This window comes from Miniopterus natalensis, chromosome 6 (assembly GCF_054644295.1).
Source record: "Miniopterus natalensis isolate mMinNat1 chromosome 6, mMinNat1.hap1, whole genome shotgun sequence".
Taxonomy (NCBI): domain Eukaryota; kingdom Metazoa; phylum Chordata; class Mammalia; order Chiroptera; family Miniopteridae; genus Miniopterus; species Miniopterus natalensis.
The window spans coordinates 85,696,223-85,713,535 of NC_142086.1; the positions used below are offsets into that span (position 1 = coordinate 85,696,223).

The 17,313-nt window shown below is 51.1% G+C and overlaps 1 protein-coding gene across 1 annotated transcript in view; it reads left to right on the top strand.

Moving 5' to 3' along the window:
- Positions 1 to 1,301: 1,301 nt before the first annotated feature.
- The window catches only part of PCP4 (Purkinje cell protein 4), a 41,465-nt gene continuing 25,453 nt past the window's right edge, over positions 1,302 to 17,313 (top strand). Inside the window, exon 1 of the mRNA XM_016220912.2 lies at positions 1,302 to 1,399. Coding sequence (XP_016076398.1) covers positions 1,391 to 1,399 — 9 coding nt within the window. The 5' untranslated portion in view covers positions 1,302 to 1,390. The remainder of the gene's footprint in view (positions 1,400 to 17,313) is intronic.

Here is a 17,313-nt window from a genome sequence, read left to right on the forward strand (position 1 = left end):
TGCTCCAAACACAGGGGAGCGGCTTCTGTGCATCCAGCTGGTTGGTGTGAACAGAAGGTGACTTGAATATTCACAGGTCCCACTGGGGCATGTCTATCTCACGGTGGCAGTGAGGCGGACGTCCTGGGCCTCCACCCGCAGCAGTGACAGTAGGCCCATCCCTGACAGTGAGTAGGGAAAGTAAGGGAAGGACAGGGAGAGAATTCGGATTGCCATGATCATTGGGGTGAAGAGGTGGGGTGGCATGAAGGTGGCAGCAGAGAGCCTGGAGGAGGGAGGCATGGAGGTGGGATGAAAGCTCCATGGGGTGTGACGCGAGAGAGGGAGGAGCCTTGGAGGCAGGAGTCAAAGGGTGAGGCCCCCTGGGCCGCACAGAAGCCAGGGGAAGTTGCAGGCGCCCGGAAAACAAGGAGGAGCAGACCAAGCACCCGCTAGTGCCTCACAACGGCTCTCCTTTCAAAACACAAACTTTCCAATAGCAAGGTCTGGAAGCAGCCCAAGTGCCCATCAGTAGACGAGAGGATAAAAAGAGGTGAACATTTACACCATGGAGTACTACTCGGCCGTAAAGAAGGAGATCTTACCATTTGCAACAGCTTGGATGGACCTAGCGGGTATAGCGGGAAGTGAAACAGTCAGGTAGAGAAAGACAAATACCAGATGATTTCACTCATATGTGGAAGCTAAAGAGCAAGGTAAACAAACAAACAAAACAGAAGCAGATTCACAGAGACAGAACAGACTTACGGTTGTCAGAGGGGAGGTTGCTTGGGGGGGCTGGGTGCAAAGGGGAAGGGATTGAAATGTACGGATTGGTAGTTAGAGAACAGTCATGGGATGGACAGCTCAGGGAACATAGTAATATTCTAACAACCACGTATGGTGCCAGGTGGGTACCCGAGTTACTGGGGGGCCACTTTGTCAATTATAGAAATATCTAACCACTGTGCCATACACCTGAAACCGATATAATATTGAATATCAACCATAATTAAAAAAACAAAACAAAAGACAAACCTTCTTCCCACTGACATTGAAGCTGTCTTCCATGTGTTGAAATCCTGCACCCCTTAATTAACGAGCAGTTGCAAACCTGTGACAATCTTTGTGCCCCTGACTTGGACTTTTTAAGAAAATCTGTGGTTTCCTTCTCAGAATCCGGAGCAGCGACGGGGTGTGCGTTCCTCCTTTGTTCCACTAGGTGGCCCTTTGGGCTCTCAGATATCTGCCAGGCTCGCAGACAGGTGAATGCCTCTCATTGGCTCACGGGAGGCGTGATGCCACCGGGCAGCCCTTTTTAAGAGAAAAGCCAGGGCCGGTGGAGCAGCGACCCCTGAGCAGTGCTCCCTCTCCCGGCTGAGCGGCAGGACCAGAGCTGCGGTCAAGCATCATGAGCGAGGTGAGCCGTCCTCCTCAAAGAGGGAGACTTGGGGGTGGTGGTGGGGGAGAAGGGACCTCGGTGATCTCAGAGGACGTGAAACCCAGCCCCGTAACTATTGTTGGGAGACCAACACTGTGTCTGGCTTGCTTTGCAGGGCAAGCGCAGACACGGGTTAAGTTTGCAACTTTTTGAGATTCTCCTTAGAAAGCGAAAGGGGCACGTTGTTTGCTTCTGATTTAACTGTGACTTTGGAAAGTGCTTTGGGTTTTAGCCCTCAGAAGAGGAAGCCGATTGCTGGAGTCTCTCACGAAGGTTCCTGCTGCTTCCCGCATGCGTTTGCGACAGGGGACACCGGTCAGAAAGCTGGCAGCAGGCGAGCTGGGGAGGCCGGCTGCGGGGAGAGCCGGGGGAAGGGGGTCGCTGCAGGCTCGGGCGTGCGGGAGCTCAGGCCGCGCGGGCCACAGCTGCAGCTGCCCAGAGTCCCCGCGAAGGAAACGCAACCCGGGCAGACCCTGAACAATCCGTGCGCCCCAGTGTGTGGTCTCAGACGGAGGCGCCGGGCAGAGGGCAGAGGGGAGTGACTAGTTCACACCGAAAGGCACTTCTCTGCCTAGGTTCATACAGGGCTGTTCTGCTGGGGCCACTGATAGCTCATTTTATTTTTTAAAAGATCTCTTTCTTCTTTCTTTCTTTCTTTCTTTCTTTCTTTCTTTCTTTCTTTCTTTCTTTCTTTCTTTCTTTCTTTCTTTCTTTCTTTCTTTCTTTCTTTCCTTCCTTCCTTCCTTCCTTCCTTCCTTCCTTCCTTCCTTCCTTCCTTCCTTCCTTCCTTCCTTCCTTCCTTCCTTCCTTCCTTCCTTCCTTCTTTCTTTCTTTCATGGGGCAGATTTGGGTCGTGCAACGCCTCCCTCTAATTCGCCTCCTCAAGCAAGACAGTCCAGTCTCATTTCCTTTTCCTTGGCACTTAAATAATTGCTTTTAAAGATCTTTTATCTTCTCTGTCTTTTTTTTTTTTTTTGGACAGATGGGTGATGCTTTTTTGGGAAGTCTAGAGTAAAATTAACAACTTCAGAAATAAAATGTCTCTCACTGCCTTTATCTCTCTGGGCTACGCGATGTAAACACGACAGGGAAGGAGCGGGGGAGCCTGAGAAAGCTGAGGAGTGGGGTTTGGGATGGAGCCAGGGGCTTGGCGAGGAGGAGGGGGAGTGTGGGGAGAGGACCAGACGCTGAAACCCTTCCAGCGACGAAGGTGGTAACCACGGCAGCAGCCCCAGTGGCCCGGTGGCCTCAGAGCCCAGCTGGGCGTCCAGCGCCCCACTCACGTTACCTTATTTGAGCCTCCCAACAGCTCTGAGAGGCAGGTGCTAGTATAATTCCCACTGGACAGATGAGGAAACCGAGGCATGGAAAAGTTCAAGGTCAGCTAGTTCAAAGCTCCAGCTGGGGAAGGGCGGAGCCAGGACCTGGGTGCAGCGCTGGGCAGCCGGCCACCAGGTGGATGCAGGTGCCCAAGAACATAAGGACTCCCCCGAACAGCAGGTGCCAGAGAAGGCGAGAGAGGAGGAGGGCGGTGGGAGCCGAGGAAAAGGGGGTCGGGGCCCTGAGGCAGACACAGGGAATGAGATCCGGGCCCCCTTTTCCTGCACGCTTGGGTGGGGGGCGTTCTGCAGGACCCTGTGGAGATTCCAGCAGCTTCTCTGTGTCAGCTCACCTTCCTGCAACAAGAAGGGATGGCTGTGTGCGGTAGGATTTTATATACGGCTTGACTGTTTCATATGGAAGGACTTGGAACCCAGCATAGCCCTGGGGCTCCCTTTCTTTGATCAAGTCAGCTGCCAGGAATTCTTCCTGAGTGGTGGCTCCCTGCCAGCTCTCCCCGCTGGCTCAGTCACCCATCTTCTGCTGGGCATCTCTTGCCCAGCGTGGTACTCATGAGCTTTCCAGAATGCCCCGGCTCAGCTCCGAGAGGCTCACTTAACTGTGGGCCCCCCGGGAGAGAGCAGGTGTCCCAGACCTCACCCCACGATTAGGGCCACAACCTCGTTTCTGCTGGATATGCAATCAGGGCAGCCTTGCCTCTCCAGTGCATTAGACAAGCTGGCAGGCGATGGCAAGAGCCCTCTGCCTTCATTCCTTTGATGTTCATAAAATCCCACCATTCGCACAGCCTCCCTCTGCCGCCCACCAGTCCCTTCCTGCCCCTGCACACTCCTCCCTCCAGCCATTTCCCCTCACATCGCATGAAGCCCCCACCCTGTGGCCAGCAGCTGAGCCACCAGCTCTCTGGCTGATCTCCCAGTTTCTGGGGGAGGGGGGGTTTCTCCTTGGGGAATGGGAATTTGTCCTTTGACTAAAACTTAAATCTGCTTAAAACATTTAATAAAGTTGAACAGAAGCTCCATTCTGGGGAGAAACCTGGGCCCCCCTTCTCCCCAAGCTTTTCTTTAGTTGGATGAATTACTTTGGCTTCTAGTTTTAATAACTCTCAGGCAGGGATGGATTTCGGATGAGCCTTTCCTTACTCGCGTCCCTCAATACTGCCAGGGTCGAAGCAAAGGATTTTGCCCGACATCGTCTGACTCCAGGATTTATTAGGGTCTGGTGGGCAATAGTTCCTGCCCCAGCTACTAGGGTTTGGTGCCTGGTGCAGAATTCCCGAGCTCACAGCGGCCCCCTTGGGCCAGTGCACCAACCGGGCTCAGCAGAGAGACCCTCCAAGGGCCACATGTTCCCTGGGGTCTTCCAGCCTTTAAGGGGAAGACAGGTGGGGGAAACTGAACCTGGAGCCAGCTTCAAACCAGGTGACTTTACAACACAATGTCTCCTCTATCCAGTGGCAACGCACCTTGGGTGGGGGGTGGGGAGGGAATGACATGTGATTGAAAAGAGCAGCTCAAGTATAGCAAGGAAAGTCAAGTCCAAAGTTAGGGCAATGTGAGAGAGCGGAGGTGGCTGTGGGGGCGTCTGATTTACATTCGGTATTAAAGTATGTCAGATGTGCAGGGAGCAATCTCGGAGATGAGCTGGAAGATAATTTAGCAGGGATCAGAATGCAGGCTTAGGCATATTAGCTGGATCAGAAATCCTGGCCGCCAAGTGCCCGTTTACCCAACGCTCCCTCTTCTCTCCCCGTCTGACCGCCAGGCACAGCAAGGATGAAAAGGATTTTTTTTTTTTAAAAAGAGTCCCACAAACAATGACAATCAGTCTCATTTTCTTAGTCCGGTGTCTGTTTTTAAGTTGTTTTGCAAAAGAAGTTGTTTGCGAGAGCCAGCAGCGACATCTTAATGCATAAAGGGAACCATTGGGAGGGTTGGTTTGCTAATGTGCCCTGCCTGGGAGGGCTGGGGGAGCCCCAGTTGCATAAGGCATCAGTTGGCAGCTATTAACCAGAGAGCAGACCCCTCTGGGAAAGCATCCTCCTGATTTGTCCGTTTCGCTGTCACGGGCACCCTGCTTCATCGGCTTGGATGGGACGTTGCAGCTCAGTGCCAGGGTTGTGACCATTCATTCCATCCGCACATTGGCCACAAGAGGACTGTGCCTGTCAGAGGCGTGGCTTGAGCACACCAAGGACATTTAAGGGCAAGTCTTTAGACCTACATGTCTGTCCTTAGCACAGAATCCGAAGCTACTGCTCATGTGTGAACTCTCCAAAGAGCAGAAAGCAGCGAACGGCCTCGTGCTGGGCAGAGACGGTGAGGGGAGGCTGGTCCCACGTCAGTCTTGGGGCTGGGCGTAGAAAAGACGTAATTTCTGTTTTGTCAGAAGTAGCCATCGGTTACAGAGTGTCGTGTGACACCGGTTTGGGGCTTACCTAGTTAGTCATCGGGGCAACCCACTGGTGAGACACGGAGTCAGATGAATCAGACCTAAAATGGGAATTATTACCGCTGCGCGCCTCTTCCGATGCAGCAGTGAGCGGAACACGGGCTGATGGGCGGGTGATTAGGTTTGCAAGGAGCTAGGCACCGACCCTGAGGGAAAGTGCACAAAGTGTGGCTGTTGCCGCTGGCCCCGAAGGCCTAGCAACGGAAGGTCAAATGACAAGCCAATGTCTCATGTAGTTTTAACCATGTTTAGGGGTGTGATGCGGTAAAGATATGGGGAGACCCAGCAAGATCCATATGGTTTTGCCGTGTCACGCAGTGCTAGACACTCTCTCTACTCTCCCTGGAGATAGTAGGTCTAGAAAGACACCAGTTACGACTTGGGTTCGAAGGTGGACTCCTCCTACCTGCAGAGAGGCCCCAGTAAAACATGCCAATGTGCTTGGGAGCTGAGGAAGGTAATGGGTTGCCACACAATTTGTTTCCCGATCCTGCATGTCATTAAGGAATGCCGTGGGACTAAGAGCTCTCACTGTTTTTCTTTTTTGAATTCTAAGAATGACAGTGTACAAGATGTATTGTTTTTTTTTCCGTTTTTTTATTCGGAAAGATTGAATAAATGAGTCACAGTTGATTTTATTAAAGGTTTGGTGGAATAGTGTGATCACAATGACAAGGGAACAGGGCCTTTGTGATGGAAAGTGTCTTGAATATATGATGAACATGTTCTCTGCATTATTTTTTAAAATTCCAATTTCTGCTTTTGGGCTTTTCTCGAGGTGCTGTCCTAGGTGGAGGCATTCACAATCTGTCTTCGGCCCTGCTCTAGGGCACACTCTACTCTTTGAACCCATGAACAGTATCATGAGCCCGAGGCTGGGGTTTTTTCATCAACTTAGAATGACTTTCTGGAAAGGGGGAAAAGAAGGATTTTAGGGGAGGCATATGCACAGGTTTATATTATACTTGGCTGATATTTAATAAAACACAGCATTAAAGATCATGCTGTTCAAGTGTTGGCTTATTCTGTTCAGGCTGCTATAATGAAATACCACAGCTGGGTGCTTTATAAACAACAGAATTTATTGCTCCCATTGGAGGCTGGAAGTCCAAGATCAGGGTGCAGCATGGTCAGCGAGGGCTGTCATCTGGGTCACAGGCTTCTCGCTGTGTCCTCACTTGGTGGAAGGGGTTCCGGAGCTCTCTGGGGTCTCATTTATAAGGGCACCGATCCCATTCATGAGGGCCCCACCCTCACCACCTACTCACCTCTCAAAGGCCTCACTCCTTAATGCCATTACCTTTGGGTGTTAGGCTTTCAGCATATGAATTTTGGAAAAACACAAACATTCAGTCCATAGTATTATGGGTTGCATCTTGCTTACGAGAATTATCCTGCCCAGACGGTGAACTTCCTGAGGACAGGGACAACGTTGTGTAGTCCACAAGGCCTGGCTCCTGGTTTGGTACTTGGTGGTGTTCAGTGACTGGGTGAATAAGTGGATTTGGGGTGTGGATTCGTCAGTGAATGTGACCAAGGACCAGGCCCTCTTTTCTGAATGTTGAGATTTGTGGCACAAATAGGTTTGGAGAGGGAAAGTCCTGTCTTCTGTTCTTTACTCCTGGTTGGAACCCTTCTTCCTAGGAAATGGATTCATTGTTATATATGCAAAACAAATGCTTTCCCAGCAGGCGAAGGAAATGAGAAAAACCGGGAAGGATCTCAACAGAAAGAACTCTTGACATTTGGGAAAAATGTCAGGGAAAACAGGGAGCTGAAGGAAGGATGGAGAATGCTAATATCCTGTAGTTCATGGTTGTCCCCACTGGGACTGTTTCACTTGAGCGAAGTTCTATGAGATTCAAACAAAAGGGACTGTAGCGAGAGAGGAGAGCCCAGGAGCGCCTTGAAGACAGCTGGCTGCGCTGCAGCAGGAAACCAAGCTGGCCCTGCTTAGCGGGGAATCAGAAAGAGTAGCAGGTCTTTGGGAAGACGGCTCGTCAGCCAGCCTGCAAGTTCAGGCATAGTGAAGTCAGTATCTCTCTAGCATGAAGGAAGCAAATGGCATATTTAAATATTATAATTGATAGTTAAAATGAATCCTCAATGTTTATATTAATTAAAACAAATACTGTAATTATAGTTGCACATTTAAATACTTTAAATTAATTTATATTTGAAACCGGGACATTTGACAATTCATATGCAAATAAAGATCGACTTGCATTTGTTCCCCTAGGAAGCTGGGCACTGAATTGTGTACCCAGTGCCCTTGTGCAGTTTAACAGGGTCTGTCTCCATGTCCCTGCCACCCCCAGGCGTCAACTCTTTACCACTTTCTCCCAATCATTGGAATGGAGTGAAGTATACATATGAACAGAGAAATATTTCCCACTCGATTTGGTGCAGGTGCCTTTTGGGGGTGGGTATGAGCATGTGCTATAGATCACGGGCTTGGATCACGAGCCAGGCAAGCTTGCCACGCCTGTCAGTGGCCCAAACCTATAAACCCAGCACTCATTTCTGGGCTGCTTTACATGAACAATTTGGCGTAAGTTACGCATTCTGGGCATCAATCTGCTTGAATATTGTTTGTGCCTTGCAAATAGCCCTAAATTTATGCTTCGGAATCTCACTGAATCACTTCTCATTCCATTTCTAAAAGGGAAATGCTTGGCCATATTTATAACATTGCCGGTGGAAAAATCAATCACCCACTAAATGCCATTATTTTATATTTTTCTCTTAAACTGCCACCGTATAAATAAAAGGAAGACAAATTAGGATCATAAAGCAGGAAGGTAGTCATCCACAAATTGAAAAGTCCCCTGCAGAACATCTAAGAGGAAAGCAATTTTCATATGGCGATGGAACTAGAATGGGGAGGGTGTCTGTCCCCAGTGCCAGGGCAGTGTGGACTTGGCCAAGACTAAAACACCTCAGGTCACCCATACGTTAACCCCTCCCTCAGTGGTCTGGAATGTCTTCTGAGTGTTAGTGTTTAAATTCTAGTTTATGACGATTTCATAGCTGCGTCTGTACCTGGGCTGGTTTGAGATAGTGCTTTTCCTGGTCCTGCAATCCCGAGGTGCTGTGGAGTGGCGCCACAAAAGAAATGTCACCTGTCCCCATAACATCACACCTGTGCCTTGGCCAAGATTCTCACCAAGTGACTAGCTATTTCAATTTTATACGAGGTCTGAAAAGAGGACCCCAGAGGTTGATAATCCTCATTAGCATTTGTCTTAACAGAATAAGAAAGTAAAAATATAACAAGGAAATATTTAAAAATGAGAGAATGGTGCAGCAAAGCATGCTTTTAGGTATGTTGCTAAGTGCAGTGGCTTTACTATCCTTGCCAGAATTTCAAGGGGCAATATTTCCTTGCGAAAGTTCATTGCAAGTGGAAAAGCATGGAAATCCGTAATTCCCATGGTCAGGTAAACACACCTCTTTCTGAGGCTCATTGGGTGACTGTCCTTTAAGCTCCGGTTGCTGTTCAGGGCGATGTTCTAATAGGGAAAGGCTAGTTAGCACTTCCAATGTGGTCCTGTCGCTTTTGCGGCAGTCTTAGTGTTGTTTTCAATCTGTGAAAATTTTACGCAGGGATTTATTATGCTAAAAAGACGCATATAAAATTTACCATCTTACCCGTTTTTAAGAGTAAAATTCAGTAGTATTAAGTTTATTTACATTGTTGAGAAGCATCTCCAGAGCTTTTTCCTCTTGTACAACCAGAACTCTACACCCATTAAACGACCGCGCGCCTCCTCGCTGGCCCCCGTCCCCTCGTCAGCACCATCCTACTGTGGATTTTCATAAAAGCGACTGCTGCAGGGACCTCCTGTAAGTGGAATCTTGCAGTATTTGTCTTTAACGTTGCAGAAGGTGCCCAAGGTTCGTCCACGCTGCAGCATGTGACTGCGCAGGAATTTCTTAAATCCACTTACCTACCGTGGGGAGATTAGTTTAGTCACCGGCAGATCGTGTGACCTGCAGATCCCCTTAGGGGTACACAGGGAGCTACAGGGCAGCGCCGGGCCGTATTCCCAGAGCAAGTCAGAGCGAGGGTGTCCTGGGACTCCCACGCTTCCCTCCCCACCCAGTGACAATCAGAATCAGTCCAGATATTAGCTATTGATGAAACCTAATTTTTTCCTTATTGATCTGAGATCCTGAACAGATATAGGTAGAAATGCTAAAGTCCTGTTCACCCTGCACAGTTGTGAGAATTAAGTACCCTACAGCCCCAGAGGTGTCATCATACGGAGGCTTGTGCCCGCGGCGCCCCTGGGGTTGTGCAGCTGAACATGGGCCGAGCCCCTCCCCGGGGTGCAGCCAGCCTGCTCAAAGGCCATTGACCTAGAGGAAGACTGTCGTTTCTATGGCCCTACTTAGAATTCAGGGAGTTAAAGGAGGCCACAGTTGTCATTTCATTCAAAGTCGTCGTTTTAAAACAGGGAGGTGAGCGCCCAAAGGCTCACCTTGCTCGAATCACAGAGCTTCCCGAGGAGAAGCCAGTCCCCGTTTCACTTACACGCTTCCTATCCTATCAGATTTCTCACTCTCTCTCACATCCTCTATACAACCCAATTTTTTCTTCCCACTTGTCCCAATTCCATTTAGGACTTGGACATGAAATGTATTAAAAATAATATTGTCCTGGATTTTTTTATTAGTCTCCAGTAAAAAGGACAATGACAGGAGCCTTTGCAAAGTCATTCTTTCCTCCACCAGGTCTTCTACTTTCTTTCAGAGACTTAGGGTTGCACTCTGACCCGTCCCCCCACCGCTCCCCAACCGCACAAGGAGAAGACGGCATGTGGGCATCGCTGCTCCTGGGGACCGTCTGCTGGGGTCTCTGCTGGAGGCCTTGCCCGGCAGAGCTGCCCTGGCTTTGAGTGGCGCCGGCCCCCCGCCCCTTGCCTTGCCCTCCACGGCTCTGATCAGTAACACAGAGCATCTGAGCCCCCGGATGAAACTCTTAGAAAACCTTTCCTCAGGGAGCGGTGGCCCTTTCTAAGGTCAAAGCCATCGCATGTACAATCGGCGACCACTTATTTTGTCAGTCGCGTTTCTTCCTGCCTCCTGAATTCGGAAACTTTAAAAGAAAGCGACTGTGTCCCCTCTTCTAATTGTGAGAAACGTCTGGGCGACTCTCAGGGCTTGTCCACAGCAGAATGCCATTGCTCGCCTTGTGTCTCAGAGCCCGTGGTGGCTTCTTCACCATTACTTTTACTAAATATCGGGATAATACAGAGCCACGATGCAAATATTATTTCTGGCAATGTTCTATACCTAAGAAATGTGGGCCGTTTTACGTCTTCGTGAAGACTTCTTAAAATAGATGTAGCAATTTGTCAAGTACTTCTACCAAATACCTCCTGCAAGTTCATTGCTATTTTTTCATCTAGATTCATTTATTTATTTTTGTAAAAAAAATTTGGGGTGACATTGGTTAATAAAATGACATAGGTTTTAGGTGTACGATTCTATAACACATCATCTGTATGTTGTATTGTGTGCTCACCACCCAAAGTCAAGCTTCCTTCCGTCACCATTTACCCCCCTCTACCCTCTTCTGTCCCCACCCCTTTCCCTCCGGTCATCGCCACACTGTCGTCCGTGTCTGTGAGTGGTTTTTCTCCCTTAATCCCGTCACCTTTTCCCCCCAGCCCTGCAACCCCCTCCCCCGGCAGCTGTCAGCCCGCTCTCTGTCCATGAGTCTGTTTCTGTTTTGCTTGTTGGTTTATTTTGTTCATCTAGATTTAATCTTTCCCATCCTCAAAGCAGATTCGTTCCATTTCTGGGGCGCTGTTCTGTGAATTTGCATGTCATAGTTTTTGGCTGGCTCTTGCCGAGAGCCAGGTTTGGCTGAGGCTCAGGCGAGAGCTCCGTGTCCCCGACGGCGGGATTACGGATGAGGCTTCTGAATTCGCACGTGACAAAAATATAAATGCAGCGTAATATGACTTCAGAGCTCCACGCTGTGCCCTCAGGGGGCCCTGCTCCCCTCCTCTGTCCCTTTAGTATCACGACGAGGAAGCAGGACGCGACCGGAGACGCGAGCAGGTCCCAGGAACGAGGCAATGTAAACACTAGCGACCGCTGTGCCGCGTCCGCCCCGTCCGCCTGTGTCCGCAGCAAGCCTCTTCTGAGCTGTCGGCAGCTCGGGCAGGGCCGGGGCGTCTGCGTGAACCTGTGGCTGGGCAGCAGGCCCGGGGCCAGCGACGATCTATGGGGCCGGGTGGAAAAGAGAAACGTGGGGCTCCATGGTAAACACTGCTGAGGCTTTCATGACAATGACGGAGCATTAAGTCAAGTTCAAGTTCGGGGACTTTCTAAGCCAGAGGCCCTGTGGGACTGCACAGGCCCCACGGCCACGAGGCCGGCCTTTCTTCTCGTGCACACCTGGGTGAAGGTGGGGCCGCCCGGCTGCTGCTTAGTGGAAAAAGATGGGGGGGGAGAGTGAGAGAGCGAGAGAGCGAGCCCCCCTAGCGGGATGCTTGGGCCGGGAGCCAGGGGATGCAGGCTGACCCTGCAGGCCTGCTGTGAGGACGGAGCAACAAAATGGATTCAAAAACACCCGGAAAGTATGTATTTTTTAAAGACCACATAAATGCTAAACTCCAACCCCCATGCGGAACCCCCCCCCCCAATTCCTAACCCAAACGCCTTTGCTGAGCGTTGGTTGCTCACGCGGTGGTCTGTTTGCTCCTGGGATCCTAGTCCTACCTGCGCCTCCTGTCCCCGCCTTCCCCCCTGAGTGTGCCGCGGCCCTGAGTGTGCCACGGCCCTGAGTGTGCCGCGGCCCTGAGTGTGCCACGGCAGGGGACACGGAGGGCAGCCGTCTTGGGCCTGCTCCCTTAAAGAGACATTTCTGTGCTGGGGAGGTAAAGAGCTCCTATCATAGGAGGAGCCGGGGTCAACGTGGGAAGGTAGGACGCCCCTCAGCGCCCTGAGCTTGGGCCCTGGCCCTAGAAGGCAACCTTCACCAGATTACAGCAGGGTTATTCTCTAGCAAATGATGTAGTTCTGGATTTTAGAGAGATTTTAAAATAAAATATGGAGCAAGTATCCGTCATGAGGGAGACACAGCTGTGGGACTGAGTTGGTGGGTGGTGCTGGTGGAGGTGCTGGTGGGAGGTGTGCGTTTGGTTTTCATGGGGAGATGGTGAGAATCCCCACCTCCCCCGGGGCAGCCGATCTCACGGCCCTGCAGCTTTTAGCCCTGACTTCTGACCTGCGTCTTGATTGGCTTGGGCTCTGACAGCTGATTTGGGACAAAGCTTTCCCCTTTCTTCTAAGAGTACACAACCTCAGGCTTCCGCGTGTCCCGAAGCTATTTTCGTTTCAGTTGAGCGGAGGAAAAAATCCTGGCTGTTCCTTCATTACCAAAAAAGAAAGTCTGTAGCCTCTGCAGCCTCGGAGCTCCCCGTCTCCGAGAGGCGCACCGGGTGGCACCCGCCAAGTCAGCATCTGCTCTTGTCACCGGCAGCCGGCGCGAGGGCCGAGCTGCAGCCTCCGCGGGGGGACGGCACGGACGAGAGCCCATGAAGCGGGCAAATGTGTGACACAGGTCAGGGTACCCAGGCGCAGGGCTGGGCTGTCCACGTGGTCCTGGAGCCATGACCTCACAGGTGGGGGACATACGTCTGCAGGTTTGGTGTCAGAGTGGATGCTGAACCCTGCAAGGCGCAGTCCAGGGTCCCAGGGTGAAGTGTGTTCACCCCAACAGTTTCCTGCGGCGGTCCATGCATTTTCGGGCACAGAATTTCATGTGATGTCGTGGATTTCCACAGTGGGGAGGGTCAGGAAGGCTGACTCCCCCTCTGCCAGCAGGTGGACTGAGGCATACAATGTCTGTGCTGCCGGGTTGTCCAAGTCAGGTCTTCTGTCTTCCAAGCCAGTGGCAAGTGTGCCAGTCCCCCCAGTCTCAAACTCCATCCCCTCCACTTAGCAGCTCTAGGCCCTAAGCCTCTCTGTGTCTCAAGTTCTGTCTCTTTCAAGTTGGAATAGCTGTCGCCTCCGCCTCCCAGGTTGTTGAGAGGAAGTGTTAAGCTGTTTGCGTTGCGGAGACGGAGCCTGGTGCCTCGTTGCAAAGACAGGAATAGGCCTCTGCCTAACCCGGAGCATCATCGCTCGCTCAGCCCGAAGCGTGGCTTCTCGTTTCACGGTGGGTTTGTCGGGTCCTTTTTGCTCCCTGGTGAGGAAGTTGCGTTCAGTAGCTCACAGTTGGCTCAACCGTGGTGGAGCCACGTGGCCATGCGGAGTGACCGTCCCACGCCCAGGATGAACGGCTGTGTAAGGACCGACAGGGTCTGATCCTCCGGCCGCAGGGGCATCTTCAACCTTTGGCCGCCCTTGGCCTTTGGTTGATGACCGCGCCGCGGTGCTCTCCTAGCCGCCCGGGGAAGGACGGGGACCTGGTGCCGCTGTTGAAAGCAGAGCAGGGTCCTCTCTGCGGTCAGTTTCCGTCATCGGGGGAGCCACGTGCGGATTTTCTGACCTCACGTCGGCTTCTCCAGCCTTTGAATGATAACAGTTCCCCCCGAATCACATGATTCCAGAGGGGACGGTCAGGATTGTTGCTTTCACATTGGTAAACATAGGTTTCCTTTCGTTCTAGAAAACTGGCCACGCCCGCGGTTTCCTCCCTCCCACCTGCGTAAGGTCGGCTTGTCCTTAAGTGAGCTAGTTAACTGCACGTCTCGGGCCCTGCCTTTCATTTATCTTCCGTTGACAGTTTCCGTCTCCTTTTTCCCCTTGGCAGTTGGCTGGTCAGCCACAGCTCCTCGGGATGGAGGGAGGGAGCGAACCTCTCCCGTCGCTTCTGCCCCGCTCGAACCCGGTCCCTCCCGTGCGCACTGTGAGAAGCGGTAGACGGCGGGTGTCCGCGGCCTTGTCTCGGGGCCTGTGGTCTTTGGTTCAGTCACCGCAGCCGTTCTGGGAAGCCTCCGCCTTTCTACCAACAGCCTTTATTCCGAGGGTAACCTAAGGAAGGGCAGACAGGGAAGCGGCTGCAGGGACGGGCGTTTCTTCGGGAGGCTGCGGTTGAGTCAGGTGCGCACATGGCGCCGGGGCCCCTGAGTCCCCCGCTTCCTTCCATGCTCCCCCTTCGGCGAACAGCCTCCCCTCCTCCTGCGTCTTCTCTTTCTAGAAAAGCTGTAAGCTGTGATTGTTACCAAACACATGAAGTGCATCCAGGCCAGGATCAGAAGCCCAGGAAACCTTAACTGAAATCAATAACTTTACAAATAGGTAGAGGTGCTTCCTTAATGAAAAAAATGAAGACGAATACTACCATTCTCTCTTTGGAGTCTCAGAACAGCCATGTGAGATACACTTAATTTAATCTAATTTAATTTCATCCCACGAAGAAGAAACTGAGCAGGTAAAGAGGCCGAGACACGAGCAGTGAAATCTCTGTTTACTGTCATTTGGCCACATGTGGGAGCTGGGGCTCCTCCTGGTCCTCAGACTGCTGAGCCCAATGTGCCTTCGTTACCTCGACTTACTGCGAGTTGAACTTGATGAGAAAGAGAGAGAGGCAGGCCTCTTGTTAAGCCCCTTTCACCATTACTTTTGCAGTCAGAGTCCTTTTAGGGACCAGACCCATGCAATGGGACTGTTTTATCTCATTTAATTCTCACAACCCGAGGAGGTAGGTGTGCTGTTATTTCCATTTTATAGAAGTGGAAACAGGCTCAGAGAGGTTAAGTGACCAGCATAAGGCCACACAGCTTCTAAGTGTATGGTAAATGCTTTTTTAGTTGCATAGTTGTAGAGTTGAGACATATTTACCGTCTTATAGTTGAGATATAGATAACTGTACCACCCCCAAAAGTTCTTTTGTGTCTCTTTAGCATCAGTCCCTCCCTCCACCCATAGCTCCAGAACCTGCATTCGTCAGCAGGATCTCACAGGCTTGCAAATAAACTAAATCATATCGCAGCAATTTCCAAACCGTGCCAATAGCTGAGGTAGTAGAGATGTAAGAAAATGACAGAAGGCAATGGCATTTCCAGCCCTTGGTCCCTGTAAATCATTCCCAGGTCTCAAACAGCAGCAGCCTCAGTGCGGGTCTTTCCGTGGGTTGCTGTCAGGCTCCCTGAGCTGACTCTCGGCTTCCCCACCGTGCCTGGGAAAGGGGCCGTGGCGAGGCTCTGCTGGCCGCACAGCCACCGGGAGTGAGCCCCAGGCCAACAGGCTCCTTTCTGCGGCCGCTTTGCCCCGCACCATCTGGACTGTCACCGTGGATGAATTCTGGCCGGGTCGATTAAATGTAGTTTCTCGGCTTCCTCCTTGCACATTTATTTTCCAAAATTTTCATAATGAGCAGATCCTTCTTTTATAAACAGGAAACAGTGTTATTCATAAAGAATATTGGCACAAAGAAAATTATAATAGGGTAAAAAACACTCATTTAAAAAATACGACTGTAGGATAACATATGAATTGAACTTCAAGAAGACAAAATCCCCAAACACGAGGGTCTTTCTCAGAAATGGCCTCCCGAAACCACAGCAAAGCTGGTCGTTTCTGTCACCACAGAGGTCAGGATAAAACGCTGGAGCAGACGTAGTGTTGGAGGCAGAAGTCCAGCCCCTGGGTCTCACAGGGGCGAGAGCCGGCGCCAGGGAAGGGTCAGGAAGAATTATAAAGGTTATATACTTGTCATGGGCGAGCCCCATCATTTTTTTTAAACCAACATTAAAAAAAAGAAAAGAAAACGCAGCTAAGTTCTCTTCTGACATTAGTATCTACACCTTTAGGGACTAAATTAGTGCAGTTTTAATGCTCAATTTTGAGGATGTTACCAGGAGAATTATAGACAATTTAAAAACATCAGAGGCAAGAAATCAAATCTGTCCTGTGCTCATCACAAAATGTTAGCGTGCAAGCCTCTTCTGCTTTTTGGAAGCATTCGGGGACTCTGACGGGGAGAGGCCTTTACTGATGCGCCGTGATGTTCCCGAGAGGCCACTGGCTTAATGAGGCCCCGGCCCGAGTGGCCGTCTGTGGCCCCTGGCCACCCAGCTGTCCGTCCCGCTCCACTGGGCGCTCGCCGAGGTCTCAAGCTCTGTTCACTCAAAGGCTGATGTTTCATCTAAGAGACTCACGCGCCTTTGCCTATAAAACATGAAATATAAAACCACAGAAACACAGCTCTTGCTTCTTTACAAACATGGTGATTAAAAGACAGCACAGAAAACACGCAGAAGGATGTGCCGAGGCCTCTGGGGATGGGTTTGAGCCGCGATGTCTCTCCTGTGCCGGGTGTTGATTTTCAAAGGATCTGCGGTATCGAACCCCAGTCTACGCCAAAGACACGCAGCCTTGTGCTTTGTCTCTTATTTATGAGCCATCCGAGGAACTGCTTGTCACGATGCTACCATTTCAGGGGCACTAGGAACACTGAAGTCGTTAGAAATGCGAATATCAGATGCAACAGCAGGAAAGGAAGACCAGGCCGCTGAGGAAGATTGCTTAAGAAAATACGCGTCGCCGGCAGCCAGACAGCAGTGAGTGACCTGCTAACGAGAGAGCCTATGAGCCACGACGGGGACGAGACGGGTTTTCCTTTCCTTCTTTGCCAAGTCTCTGCAACTGCGTGGTAGACAGAGTCCAACAGAGGCCAGATGTTGGGACAGAAGGCAAAATGCTAAAAAGTGCCTTAAAACAGTGCTCTCCCTTCTCTGTCTTTAAATTGGTTTGAGAGAGAGAGCAAGTGAGAGGGAGAGAGAAACGCTGATCTGACCTTCACCAGTTGCCTCCTGTATGCACCCTGCCTGGGCATCAAATCTGAAACCTGGGTACGTGTCCTGCTCAGGAGTTGAGCCCGTAACCCCTCGGTGCAGGGGACGACACTCCACCCAATTGATCCACACTGGCCGAGCTCTCCGTTTTCTTGGTACACAGATGCCATCGACTTATTGTCACCAGTTTCTTGTGGAAAACACTGTCTCGGATGGACAGGTGGGGAGTGCACACCTACTGGGTGCCTGCATGGGGCCAGTAGGAGCCAGAGGTTATGACCTGTCCTCAGAGGGAGGGAACAGAGATGCAATAAGGGGTTTGCCCAGCAATGCGCAGCTGGA